Below are 14,542 nucleotides of genomic sequence, written 5' to 3'. Positions count from 1 at the left end.
ACCACACAGAGAGTCGCATTGTAAATCCAGTGTCTGTTCACACTACTCAGCACATATTCAGCCTCATAGAAGATGTTCATAGTGCATCCACTTTCCTGGGATGGCTCAACATTCCCACTCCAGGCTCTATCAGGGTTGCAAGGAGGAGCCCCATTAACTAGGATCTGCCTCTCAGCCTATGTGATGCGCTGCCCCCCACCCCTTGTTGGTGGCTCATCATCAGGGAAACCAGAGGAATCATGCCTCAAATTACTTTCTTCCTCCACGGGCAGCAGGGGTATTCATTCACTCAGTAGAGAGACAAGCTTCCCTTCAAGGTTTTTCTGGAGACCCTGGACAGAATCCAGAAACACCCTTACTCTCCGTCACCCCTCCTCACACATGTGCCCACCACCCACTTCCAGTTTCTCCTCACCACCTGTTTCCTATCAGGCAAGAAAGTTTCAGTAGAGTGCAATTAAGTCTTTTAAAACCATTTTTCACAGTGGATTTTCCTGAACACCAGAAAAGCAATATTTATGTCAGCGAGACATCTCTGAGAAGCCCCGTTTTTTAATAACAACAACAACAAAAATAAATCCCTTCAGCGCCAGTGAGAAATATAATCCAGCCTGAGTAATAAATTTTTAAAAACATACACGCAGGAAAAGTTATCAGCCTGCAAAACCATGTTTTCTTGGCCTTCCCACACGTCTCCGTATTTTAACCAAGTCCCATCTGCTGATGTCAGGTTGAAGAGGCAGGTCTGTGCTCTCCAGTTTTATTAAAATGCTTTCTGGCTAGTAACCTGCTTTCTCTCTCACTAGTCTGCTTAGTCCCGGGACGCCAGCCCATGGGTTTGTGCCAATTTGCATGGCTGACAGAAACAGGCACAGTTCATCAAAAACCTGTTTAGCTGTGCTTTAGAAGAAATATTTCCTCTTGTTCTTCTTACTAATTGCTGGAGATGTCTGTGTTTGGGTTGAAGCTGTGTCCCCTGCCATCTGGATGCCATTGATCCGTCTCCGCTCTGGCGTGAGCGGATGTTCTTGGTGGTTTCCATGTCAACAAATGACAGCGTCCTGTGTGAGAACACTGCATGGCGTAGCTCAGCTCTCACACCTCCATCCCGTCACTGCCTTTCAGATGCTGCTTTGAAATCATTTCCTCTCTAGGCCTGTTGCATTTCCATGTAGATGTGTTGGGCCATTGAGGAAAGGAAGCAAGAGGCGCCAGGGCTACCTAGAGCGTCATTCCGTGGGCATTACACTTCCTCCAAGGGGACTTTCGAAAATTCTAGCTCATAGGAAATCTGTTTGCTCTCTGCATCCAAGGACTGTGCCCTGTGAGCTGAGAGGAGCCTCAGGCAGACATTCTGTGTGCAGAGGCAGCCACGGTCTACATTCATCTATTCTGAGGATGCCCCAGACCGATGGGCCTCAGTAACACAGCTTGTCTAAATATAGCACCAGCCATGGCAGTGAGAGGCAGTCCTGGAATAATTACCAAAGAAGCAAGACACCCCTCAACTTCAGGCTCCAGTCTGCTGTGTCCAAGACAGGATGGACAAGATATGAACTTGAATCATCCTGTGTGGCTCAGAGGTCATCCTTGAGCAAGGATATAGCAACTGCGTGACTGGTTTCTTAGAAGGGAGAGCTTCTCGGCAGACACAAAAGCATCTCTTTCTTTTTTTTTTTTTTTTTTTTTGGGCCACACCCTGTGACGCTCAGGGGTTACTCCTGGCTATGCGCTCAGAAGTTGCTCCTGGCTTCTTGGGGGACCATATGGGACGCCGGGGGATCGAACCGCGGTCCGTCCTAGGCTAGCGCAGGCAAGGCAGACACCTTACCTCCAGCGCCACCGCCCGGCCCCCACAAAAGCATCTCAAACAAACCTCAGGGAGTGAATCCAACAGCCCACCTGCCTGATTTATTTTCCCTTAGATCAAGAATGCCGCAGCCAATGTCCTTCGGGAAACTTGGCTCATCTATAAACACACAAAGCTGCTAAAGAAGATAGACCATGCCAAAGTCAGGAAGCATCAGAGGAAGTTCCTCCAAGCTATTCACCAGTGAGTATGTGACCTGCTCAGCACCAGGTCACCCGCTGCCAAGGGACCCCCCCCCCCACCTCACCCAGGGCCTCTTGGTTTTCTATTCAGGTGCGACTGAGTGGTAAGGCACTAGTCTGGCATGTGTGAAGGCCTAGGTTTGATCCCCAACACCACATCCACACTAAGCATATTTTGGGAACCCCAAACTAGACCTGAATAGCTCTGCTTATTTCTCTCTCCTGCTGCTCCCCGCTTTGGTAGGCTGCCATGGAGAGTGAGCACTAGAGTCAGAGGCTCAAAAGCCTTTTATCCTCATGTGCAACACTTAACACAAACACACATCCCACACATATGCACACACAATACACACACACAGAGGCACGTACATACAATACAAACATCCATCCCATCCGTGCATATACGCACACCACACAAACACATATGCCCACACAGCACAGATGCAGTACACACACAACGACTACACATCCATAGACACTCATGCACAGAGATGCACGTATTCAAACACATCCATTCCGTACAACACATGTCATGGCCACACATGCCACATGCATACCCATGGACATGAAGATATACACTCAAGGCTCCCATTACAATGGAAGGAAACTATGGTTTGTGTTTTATATAAGAGATACTAAAAAAAAAAGAGTGGACAAGGAGAATGAGAGCAGGATTCTTTCTGGTCTAGAGGTTTGGGGAGTCCCTGAAAGGGCCAGAGGGCATTGAGGTGGCAGGGGTGGCCTAGACAAAGATGTGGAAGCTGAGCAAGGACCTGAATGGAAGGGACTGACGTGGGGGTGTGTGGAGACAGAACTGGGACCTGACCTATAGCTTCTGTGGGACATGGACTACAGCTGTAGCCTTGGCCTGACCTGGGCTACTACAGCAGATACAATCTTAGGATGTGGAACCTGCTCCAGGGTTAACCTTAACATACACTCAAAGGATGTGCTGTATCCACTCTTTCCACAGACTGAGGAGCGTCAAGATGGAGCAGAGAAAGCTAAGTGACCAAGCCAACACCCTGGTAGACCTTTCCAAAGTGAGTAGCTGTGCCTGAAGGTGCCCTAGCCAGGGCCCAGGGCTGTTGTGAACATTGTCCCACACAACCTGAATGGCAGGAAGCATTCTGCTTCAGTTCCTAACATTCACAGAGCTGTTGTCCTTTTTGATTTGGGGGCCACACAAAGTCCAGTATTGCTCAAGGATTATTCCTGGCTTGGCACTTAGAGGTCACTCATGGCAAGACCTGGAGAGCATATGAGGTGTTGAAGATTAAACCTGAATCAGTTGTGTTGCAAGGCAAGTGCCTTAACCCCTATACTACCACTCTGGCCTATCTGTTGTCTTTTAAAACTTGACATTTCTTTCTTTACTTTATATTTCTCTCCTTCCTTTAACCATTATTTTACTGTTTTTAAAAATTACACAACCCACCTTTGCCATGTAAGTGCACTGCTGAGTGATGAGCATTACTGTGCATTTACCACTTCCTTCCATCCTTCCATCTCCACTGTTGGTTGCATAAGTTGTAGCATCTCAGCCCTTTAAATGGACTTGGAGGGTGGCGGATTCCTTTGCCCTTCAGCTTTGGCCACGTGGCTCTGCCACCCCCATTCAGCTGGCGGGTCCCAGGTTTAGGTGAACTTACATGAAGACAGATTCCAGAGAAATCATCTTTATTTAGCCCTAGCCAACAGATGTGGCTGCTAACCATTTAAGTATTCATCCCTGCTTTCCAAATTATCCCTCAGCCATAGCTCTCCATCCAGGTAGGTGCAAATTCCTCTTAGCTACCTTTTTATGCAAAATCCCCCACGTGGCCCTCAGGCCACACCTTTATAATCTCCCTAGAACCCTCCCATTTCTGGGAGGGGCTTGCAGGTAATGATATATGTAATATCCACCCAAGACTCCTCCCAGAAATGGGAGGGCCTTTGGGTCAGTTTACACCGGAAGTGGGGTTACAACTGTTCTTTTTTTCCTTCTAATGTGGAGTAGGATCCCCATGAAACAGCAACTGCCCCAGACTCTTCGACGATCTCCTAGTAACCATCCTTTTACTTTCAGTCTCTGAACAGATGCATTCTAGAACCTCCCACAAGTTGAATCATTGAGTATTTGTCATTTTGCAGAGGGCAGGAATTGGGACTGCTGCTAGCAACATCCAGGGGCTAGTCCTGGGTCTGTGCTCAGGAATGCCTTCCTGGTATGGGCTAGGGACCAAATAAGGTGTTACCTCCTAGCCTAGCTCTCTGGCCCCTACAGTATTTGTTTTGCTGCGACTGACATGGGTGTCTTACACTCACCACTGAGGCTTGTTCTTTGTTTGTTTTGTTTTTGTTTGTTTTTGTTTTGGGGCCACACCCGGTGACGCTCAGGGGTTACTCCTGGCTATGCGCTCAGAAGTCGCTTCTGGCTTGGGGGACCATATGGGACACCGGGGGATCGAACCGCGGTCCATCCTAGGCTAGCGCTGGCAAGGCAGGCACCTTACCTCTAGCGCCACCGCCCAGTCCCTGAGGCTTGTTCTTGCCTGGGCTCAGTTACATCTGTTGGGGTGTAGAGGTGCTGTGAGAACAGTCCATCAAGAACACCCTAAAAATGAGCTCCAGTCTACACAAGGTGAATCCCACTGACAAGGAAGTGAGAATGACCTTGGGGCTATGTGCATGCCCCTGAGAGGATCCTTTCATGTACAGTCATGATTAGAAATTCTTCCCTGAAATCGCATCCTCTAATTCTGACAACCCAGTCCTGCTGATCCCAAATCTCAGCAGTCTTGAAGAAGACAAAGGGGAGAACCTTCCTTTGGAGCCCTGGGGGTGAGGGGTGGGGGCTGCTATCATGCTGTCACTCTGCATGGATTTCCAGCACTGGGTTGTTAAAGCACCCTGAAGAAACTCTCTCCTTTTGCAAATCCCTGAGGTGAAGGAACGAGGCCACTGCTGCCTGCAGAGCTGAATGTGGGCGCCCTGAAGCAAGCCCCCCTCCCATCCTTTAATCTCCTTTGCTTCACTATGGAAATTGTCGATTGAGTGTACAGCCTAGGGCCAGGCTGGCAGAACATTCCCACAGATGTCAATTATTGGAATGGAACATTTGGGTGGGCAGGAGGAGACACTCTCTTGGGAAAATTAAGCCCCCTTTGAAAGCAGGGTGCAATCGAGTGATTGCTGGGTGTAAGGCCACGTGCAGGCGTCTTGTTCAATGAAAGGATTACCCTGAAAGGGGTTGGCAAGCCAGGCCTTCACCCCGGGAAATGCCTGACTTAAATATCTGTGGAGAAACCTTGGAGGAAGCATTGAATGGGGGGACTCCTGAGACTAGGAGGGGGTACAGGGGTATGAGTGGGGCAAGGAAGTACCAGAGATCATTCCCTGAATATGTTGGCAGAGGCTCAAAGAGATTCGAGGATCAGAAACCAGGAAGTCTCACGGCAGGCTGAATTTCCAAGCAGGCCCCTGGTGAGCCTGCCGGAAGAAGCCTGTTAGAATCAGACACCCACGGCGTGTTTTCTCTCCTGTTCAGTGCCTGCTTCCAGGCATGCTCTCCCCCCGCCAATCCTGATAGCTATAGACAGCAGAGAAACTTCCAGACTCTATGGCCAACAATGCCAGCCCCTGTTCTTGTTCTAGAACAGGCAAAGGCCAGCCGGCCTCCAATTGGCAAAATTCTCAAATAAAGATTTGATTGACTAGTTAAGAATCACGTGCCCTCCGTTGAACAAATCAGCTATGCCCAGGGGGAAAATATCTGGGAGCCCACTCTGGGAGAGTCAGGGGTGCCTTGGAGATGCCCTAAGAGAGGGCACCCCATAAAGAATTAAGGAATGACACATCCCAAGTTGAGATGTCAGTGGTGCCCCCCTCTTGCCTTTGCAGAGCTAGATTTATAGGTTTTCTCCTAAACTACTCCCATGTGGGCCTTTCTATGGAGATGAAAGTCTGTTGCTATGGCGTTGTCAAGGGGAAGAGCTTGGAGCTTTTGGTGTCCACCTTCATGTCCTTGTCACTACCCTTAGTTCCTGCTGGAGCTTCTCACCAAAGCTTCTCTGGGCTGGTGCTGGCAGTCTTATTAGGCCTCATTTCCTGTGTCCACAATGTGGGTCCAGCCATCATGCTTTCTGCTGTCAGGACTAGGAACAGAGTCACTTCTTTGGCTCAGATCTTAGCTCTAAAACTTCCCAGGAACTCATGCCAGCAACGACCCCCCCCCCCCATCTCCTCCATCTGTCTGCCTACATCGTGATCATGTATGCAGGTCCTGGAAAGCATCTTCTGTGTGTTAACTTGTCCATCACTGTGTTCCAAACATGAGTCGTGCATCTCCTAGGCTCTCACTGCTGGGTGAGTTCTTGATGTCCATCCATGAGCCCACAGGCCTGCTTCCTGCTCCTGAAGGGGCCCTCACTTCTCTGAATAAATGGGAGATAATAAGTGGATAAACAGCCCCCTCATTAGTAAGCAGGACACATGGATGATAGGAAACCCAGGAGAAGCTGAACAGACTGAGCAGGACTTTGGGGAGGCTCAGCCGAGAAGTCGTGTACCCCCAGAGGCTTGGACGGGCTGAGGACTATAGGTAGGGAGCAGTACTTGTGATTTGGGGGCACCTGGTCTACTGGAAAGCATCACTAAGCACAGTAAATTAAAGGGGGTTGGGGGGCTGTCAGAAAAGAAGGGATCTGAAAGATGAACCAAGGCATTGGTCAAGCCACCAACTTTGCAGATGGATCAGCTGTCAGTGGGTCCATGGAAACAGTGACCCCCCTCATGGTCCTGATGGAGACAGTGACCCTCTCACCATGGTGGTAGGGCAGGACTCTGATGACTCTGTGTGTTTAGCTGAGGAGTGAGTTGTGCGGAAATTTGGGTAATGGTGCTCGATGAGGGCACAGGGCAAAATAGCTTCTGGAGGAACCGTGTACAATTCTTGCTGTCTTGTGTCGATGATGCCAGTTATGGCACTATTTGGTCTCATGGTAGTTATGAGGGAATTCAGGGCATCTTGGGAGTTGGCATGTGTTCTTGAACCCCATCCCTAGCCCCTATGACCCTATTTTACCAGAAGACAGAGGTTCAGAAAGGGTAAGAGACACAGGTAACTCATTACTGAGCCTTGGATGTAGAACCCAGCCTCTCGCGAATGGCACCCACCTGTTCTTGGATTCCTGAAGCCAGCCGCTCCAGTGAGAGCTGAGGACAGATGTAGTAGGAGCCTGGGACAGTTCCAAGATTTGCTCCAGTTAAAGTGAAAGAACTAGGCTCAGGAAGAGAGCACAGAGTAAGACAATGGCCTTATATTTGGCCAGCCCAGATTCAATCCCTGGCAGCCCATAGGATCCCCTAGGCTCTGCCAAGAGTGGTCCCTGAGCAGAGTCAGGAGCAAGTCCTTATATCATTGGATAAGGGCCCAAACAAACAACCAGAGAAAAGTGATATTTTTCCCCCAAGATAGGCACTTCCTAAACTACATTCACAGTTGACACGACTACCTTCTGGAACAGCATTTACAAAGCCATTATTGACAAAAGCCCACTTAAGGGCAAAGTCCGGGTCACCAGTCATGTGTGTGCAGAGATGGGTCCCGTGGTGTTTCAGAACTACCATGTTTTTCTCTCCCATGGCAGATGCGTGGTCTCCCTCTCTCCTGTCCATCTGTCTGTCTATCCATTTGTCATTTGCTATCCATTGCCCATCCATCCTGTCTCTATCTGTCCGCACAGATGCAGAATGTCATGTATGACCTGATCACGGAGCTCAACGATCGGAGTGAGGACCTGGAGAAGCAGATTGGCAGCCTGGAGTCCAAGCTGGAGCAGCTCACAGCCAGCTTCAACTCTCTGCCCCTGCTCATCGCGGACACGCTGCGCCAGCAGCAGCAGCAGCTCCTGTCTGCTCTCCTGGAGGCCCGGGGCGTCAGCGTGGCGGTGGGCACCCCACATACCCCGCTCTCCGACAGCCCCATCGGGGTCAGCTCCACCTCCTTTCCAACCCCGTACACAAGCTCCAGCAGTTGCTAAATAAAACTCCCCACTGCAGACGCGTTACCCATAGGTCTTAAGATGCAAATCAGCTCTTCCCCTGGTGGAGTTGCGGTGGAGGAACCTCCCGGCCGGCCAGAGGGAGGAAGGAAGAGAGACCCGCTGGTGGACAGCCGTGTTCGTTCGTGCAGCCTGCTTGGTTGGTTCTTCATGCCTTGAACCCAAAAATCTAATAATCTCTGTAGGTGCCTCTACTTAGGAGTGGGAGAGGCGATGATGAGAACAGCACCCCCTAGTAGTGCCTGCTGCACCGCTGGTGGCGAACAGAAACCCACACTCTATCTCAGGTCTTCATGGGGGTGCGGGTTGGATGCTTCCAGCCACCCCCAGTGAAGCTAGCCCAGAAGGGGGTCTGCAGGGAAGAGGATCGTGTCCAGCAGGCAAGGAGGGTCCCCTCCCTGGGGTCTGGAGCAAACCTCTCTCCTTGGCCAGAGCAAACAGAGCTGCCCACTCTTCAGTCTCACAAGCCACCACCCTCAGCCTCCTGTGGCTTAGTGAGTCGTAAAACCCAATTAAGCCTAGAAAAAGAATTTTTTTTTTTTAGAAAAAAATTTTAAAGCCAGATTTTTCCACCCAGAACTAATACTCATATAAACCTGTGGATTTGCAGGGTGTGCTTATGTGTACACTTATGCGCACAGACACACACATACATAAACACACACCACCACTACCATTACCAACATTGATCCAGGTCTTTTTCTTTTCTGGATTTTACTCAAATCGGAACACTCTGACACCTTTCCCTGCACACACACACACACACACACACACACACACACACACACACACACACACACGGCTGCTCAGCTCTGATGTGCTGCACTTTGATCTTCTCTGCAGACCCTGGTTCCTTGCAGACCCTGGACAGGTTGCTCGCCCCGGATTGCCACTGTGAGGGTTTGAGAGGGGACAGCAAAGCCCAAAATGTTAGCATTCTAGAGGGACCAGGAGCTTTCACAAACAAGTGAATTCTGCCATTCCTTTCTGCTCTTCAAATGAGGGGGCTTCCAACAACAACCAGATCAAGCGTATGTCTGTGAGGGAGAGAGAGGAACTTTGTGCATGAGCTCCTGTGGATCCTGAGAGATGGGGGCACTGGGGGTCCACTCAGCTCTTTATCCAGCTGCTACATTCCTGTCCTGGATGGCAGGAGAGCCACGGGGCCATGCGCCTCCCTGTGAGCGACTGAATAGGGAAGAGAAGCCATGGTGAGTGGCCCCCTATACTTTCCTCTCCCCAATGCACCACTTCAAAACGCAAGATTCTGCACAGAAAGGGAGCCTGTAGAAATCTGGGAAGGGGGAGGCAGAGTAACCCGACTTCATCAGTAGCCTATGACTTCTGGGCCGTGTTAATCTTGGTGCACAAACTCTTCTGTTCTATCACAAACTCCAAGAGACTTACTTCAGAACTGTCCATATCCAATGTAGGCATGGCTGAGGGCAGGCAGCTGCAAGCAGGAAGCTTCAATCTGCAATGCAGAGCATCCTGATGGCCACCACACTGCTCCTCCTGAGGTCTGTTCACAGAGATCTGGGGGTCATCTGCTGAGGCTGGAGCAAAGGGTGTCAGCTGTATGATTTTCCTGTTGGAGTATGCTTGCTTTTATGGCTGTTTTGTTTGTTTGGGGGGGGCACTCCTGCCAGTGCTCAGGGGTTTCTCCTGGCCTTGTACTCAGGAATTAGTCCTGGTGGTGCTTGGGAGACCATATGGGATGCCAGGGATGTAACCCAGGTCAGCCACAGGCAAAGCGAGTGCCCTACCTGCTGTACTATCTCTCCAGCCCCAGGTATGGGGTTCACTCATAACAGGCCGTTGTCACTGTGGCTGAGACAGCACCTTGAGGTGGAGCTTCCCCTCCTGTGCTGAGTCTTTCCAAGGACTAGGGAACTGTGAGAGGATCCAGAGCAGATGCCCTAGTGGCCGATGCTACTCCCCAGAAGATGGCCTCTAGCTGAACTCTGCATTCTCACCAGCTGGTGTTGACCCTCTCCAGGTCCTGTTTTTCTCTTGAACACTCCTTAGGGTGTTTTCCTTTGTTGTTTTGTGTCCCCCAGGTGCAACTTTTGCTGTTGGCTCAGTATTTTTTTTACTAATTCTAATTCTTAATTAAATTAGAATTTACTAATTCTAATTCTTAATTTTTTAAAAGATCCCCTATTTTTTTTTACTGGCTCTAATTCTATTTCCAGGAATGATTCAGCCAGACTTATGAGCAGATGCTTAAATGATGAAATAATCAAGCAGGTTCTTTGAGGCCTGGGTGCCATTGCCCAGGGTGAAGACCCCTGAGTGTGCCAATCTTAGTTCTTTTACCTTCAGCCCTCTGCTGTGCATTCCCATTGGTCCCTTCCCTTCTGCCAGACCCCATGACATGTGGGCACATATGCACATGCGGGCATTTAGTCTTAACTTCAAGTAAATGACATGAATACCCCACTGCCACTCCTAGTGCACCAAGTTGCACAGACTGCCAATGAGCCACGGTGGGCTATGGCCAATCCTCTTCCACCCACCTTTAACTTGTGCCCTTAGGGAAACCCTGGACCAAGCTAGCAACTTTAGCCAAGGGTGTGTTTAGAGGCACTTTCAGTTGCAGTAGCCCTGGCATCCCTGAAACTCATAGGCATTTGTAGCAATGGCTTGCAATAGATCTTTCTGCTTTTGATCCTTGGTAAAAGAAGAATTTCTCTTCATAAAAAAACCAGTGATTAGATTTGCATGTTGCTCTTCAAGGAAGTGAGCAGGAAGATGCTTCTTTGTACTAGTACCAAAAGTGGTAGTACTTCTAGTATTGGTGTAGTATAAGTGCTGGAAGTGGTAGTACTCTTAGTATTGGTGAGGTGCTAGTACTAGAAGTGGTAATGCTTCTATTATTAGTGGTGGGACTAGTGCTATAAGTAGTAATGCCTCTGGTATTAATGTAATACCAATGCTAGTAAGAGCACTTCTAGTATTGGTGTAGTACTTGTACTAGAAGCCATAGTATTCCTACTATTGGTGTGGTGCTAGTGTTTCCCTCTACTAGTGCTTCAGCTTTATGTGGCAAGTTACACATTCTCCTGTGAGTACAATCAACCCTGGATGACTTAGGTGTCTTTCTATAGCCCACCTTTTGGCTAATTCCACCATGCCTCAGTCTCACATTCTGATGGGAAGGGGGCAGGTGGATCTTCATGCCATGCCTTCATGCTCCTTGTTTTCAAGTTTGGTGATGGTAGAGAAGGTTTGATTATCTACTCCAGAATTGGCTAAATATTTAAAAACATTACCTATGGGAACTTCACTCAGTACTACTGAGCAGTTTTGCCCACACCTGGAAGACTTACCTGGTAATTCAGAAGTCCCAATAACCTTTCTGATAATCCAGTATGCAAGGTGAAAGTACTCGAATGTCCCCCCCAAATCTCTAGACACTTGAACTAAAGATAAAGAGCCGCCCCCTCATTGCTTAAGCCATATTCTAGCTTTGTGTACTGTAAAGTCGGGGATGTACTGTGATAGGTTTAGGACCACTAATATCAGTGGAATTTCAGGACACAGCTTCAGTGAATAAATGATCTCAGACTAGGGATTCAGTCCTCCTTAGATTGAAGTTCAAATATAACTCTCACCACTTGTGTGTGATCAGGCCAGTTGTCACTGAGTATCTAGGAACTGTTCTTCCATCCTCATAGTATGTAACTTCATGACATCTCATCTCTCGACATGCTTAACATGATTCACAATAACTAGAGGCAAGGTCACCCCGCTCTCAGCGGGGGGGCCTCAGTGCAAGTACAGTCTCATAGATGAGTAGGTGTAGAAAATCGCCAGATATAAAGGCCCTGAAGTGCTGAGCAAGTGCCATAACTAGTCACTGATGAAACACCCGGAAAGGGTGTCATCAAAAAATTCATGCCTTTAATATTGTGTGAGGAATCCCCCCCGTGTTTCCATGGAAAAGAAGAAAACTAGAAAAGACAGGGTCGGAATGAATAGGACTCTCATGCTAGATCCACATCTTTGGCCAATGAACCTCATACCCCATTTTCTCTGTACTTTAAATGAAAATAAGAATTGATGCAAAGTACAAAGTATTAGGAATAAATTTAGAAAATGAAGGCACCTGCTGTAGCCTCAGCCACCCTGGTGGACTCTCTAATTCACTGGGATGTGGAGGCTGAATGCAGAGAACAGTTTATAAAAGATTCATTATCATTTATTGGTGAGGTGGGGAGACAGCCTTGAGGAGATGTGGGTGTTAGTGCATGGTTCCCAGAGGCATGGACAGTATAGCCCAACTAGTCAGTGCTTCATCCCTAACAAATGTCCATGCCACCTCCAAGGTACTGTGATCCCAATGCACTGCCATAAGGTCATTCACCTTGTTCATTGCTGCTTTTGATCCCCCAAAGAGGCCCCTAGTCAATTCTGCCTCCCTGGGGCTTGCTTGGAAGTCACTGAAAGATCCTTTGGTCAGGACCTCACAGTGTTCTGTTTCAGCACCTTGGACAGCTGCCTGGCTCAGGGTCCACCAGGCAGGTTCATTCCTCCCACTGCAGTCTGTTTAGTATGCTCCATGGAGGAGCCCCGGGTGGTTCCCTATTTGCTGCCACCAAAGTGAGTACTCTGGGGGGGGGGTTGGGATCAGTGAGACCACCGAGAAGAGCACAACAGGGACAGCAGGAGTGCCTGCCTATGGTGGCAGAATAAAGAATGATCTTCCTCCCTGACAGCTGGTACTAGCTACAGTAATGGAAGGCTACTCAATCCCATCACACAGGCAATAGAGTTTTGTTGTCCAAGTAGAATTTATGGAAATACTTGGTACAATAGTATAGAAATACATACAGAGAAGGAAATAACTGTGATCTCTCCCCCCCCTTACGCCTTTACTGGAAATGCCCCCAATTACAAACTGGAGTTCCCCCCACCCGCGAACAAAAACATTGTCAAACTGTCAACGTGTGACCTCCGAATCCAGGTACCATGCACTCAGCAGCTCCTTGGCTTCTGTGCCTGAGAAAGTCCTTCTGGAAGGTGGAGAGTGTTGGAACACACGAAAGAGACTTCATGACCCACTGAGCTGATGGAGGAAAAGCACAAAACACCACACCCACCTGTAGTTAGGATCCCAAAGAGATGCTGAATTGATATCCCCCTCCCAATAATAAGTCAATGAGTCCAGGTGGGATTTGTAAGGGCCGTGTCACCCACAGGCCTGGGAAGCAAGGACACTCTCGCCACCTGCTGTCTCGCTTTCAAATCTCCGCCAGGACCCAGCCAGCATCATCTGACACACAGCAACTCCATTGGGGTCTCAGACCCTCTGTCCTGCATTGCGTCAAGAAACAACTCCAGAAAGTGACAGGAGATTCTCTGAGGAGATGCTTTCCTGGCAGACTCAGAAAGTGAAGTGTTTATATTCCGAATCAGACGCGCTTCAATACGAATTTGCATCTTGCCTCTGTACTGCTTGCTATTTTTTAATGATAGGAGAAAGCATATCAGTTTATTTTAAATATGAAATATATTGCTATATTATAAAATATATTGTAACTTTCAATTAACATTTTGTAATCCCACTAGTATTTAGCAGGCTCCATGTCGGCCTGCTCTCCCCATGACTGTTTCTGGGTACACATCACTGTTAGTGATTGCCTGACTTTCAGACCAGGGGTCCTGGACTTACAGAGCTGCCATATTCCAATTCTCTAAAACCTGCCATGAGAGGCAGCAGAACAAGCTTAGGAGAATAATTCTGCTTTAAATTCTATTAAGCCATTTCAGGAGAGATTTATAAAGCCTTTTAGTGGCTGTGCAGACCTGGTTCCATAAAGGTTGGGGCTCTCTCTAGCCACAAAGACCCCCCTAACTCAATGATTTTTAAGTCTCAAACTCAGCCAACTATGGCTCCCTATTGGCAATGTCACAATTGGACCCCAGTCTCGTTCTGCTGTGGCTTCAAAAACCCCACATTCAAAGCATTTAGATTACTCTGAAGTCAGAGGAAAACAGGATTGGGATGACAAGGAGAGCACATTGCATTGATGTGTTTTCAGCCGCCAGTGGTGCCCTGGCAGGAACAAGGTATCCCCATGTATATCATGACATGGAACACAGCTCCTAAGAGAGTGACGGAGGAAATAGATCACACAACAGGATCCAGCCCAGAGCTGGTTGGCTTTTTCTGCTAGTTTGCTCTAGCTGGGAGGAAGAGTTTCCATAGAGATGTTTTCCTTTACTAGAAAATATGGGGAAATTTCTCTGTGGTGTACCCCAAAACTCCTCCCAGATATGGGTGGGTCTTGGGGTACACCACACATATCAATTCCATCCCCCTTCTGTGGTTGGGCAAAATGTGGACTATCTATCTCTCTTGCCCTTTTGAATGCTGAGTTTTAGGTTAGAGGCAGGAACAGTCACAGGGCAGAGACTTCCTAGAATCCATGAGCCTG

The 14,542-nt window shown here is 48.6% G+C and overlaps 1 protein-coding gene across 1 annotated transcript in view; it reads left to right on the top strand.

Moving 5' to 3' along the window:
- The window catches only part of KCNN3 (potassium calcium-activated channel subfamily N member 3), a 154,093-nt gene extending 145,995 nt beyond the window's left edge, over nucleotides 1-8,098 (top strand). Inside the window, exons 6-8 of the mRNA XM_049782233.1 lie at nucleotides 1,926-2,053; nucleotides 3,026-3,095; nucleotides 7,782-8,098. Of these exons, the coding sequence (XP_049638190.1) occupies nucleotides 1,926-2,053; nucleotides 3,026-3,095; nucleotides 7,782-8,078 (495 nt within the window). The 3' untranslated portion in view covers nucleotides 8,079-8,098. The remainder of the gene's footprint in view (nucleotides 1-1,925; nucleotides 2,054-3,025; nucleotides 3,096-7,781) is intronic.
- The last annotated feature ends 6,444 nt before the right edge of the window (nucleotides 8,099-14,542 follow it).

This window comes from Suncus etruscus, chromosome 10 (genome assembly GCF_024139225.1).
Source record: "Suncus etruscus isolate mSunEtr1 chromosome 10, mSunEtr1.pri.cur, whole genome shotgun sequence".
NCBI classification, from domain to species: Eukaryota; Metazoa; Chordata; class Mammalia; order Eulipotyphla; family Soricidae; genus Suncus; species Suncus etruscus.
The sequence above is the reverse complement of the archived record's forward strand: the minus strand, read 5'-3'. Positions and strand labels throughout refer to the sequence as shown.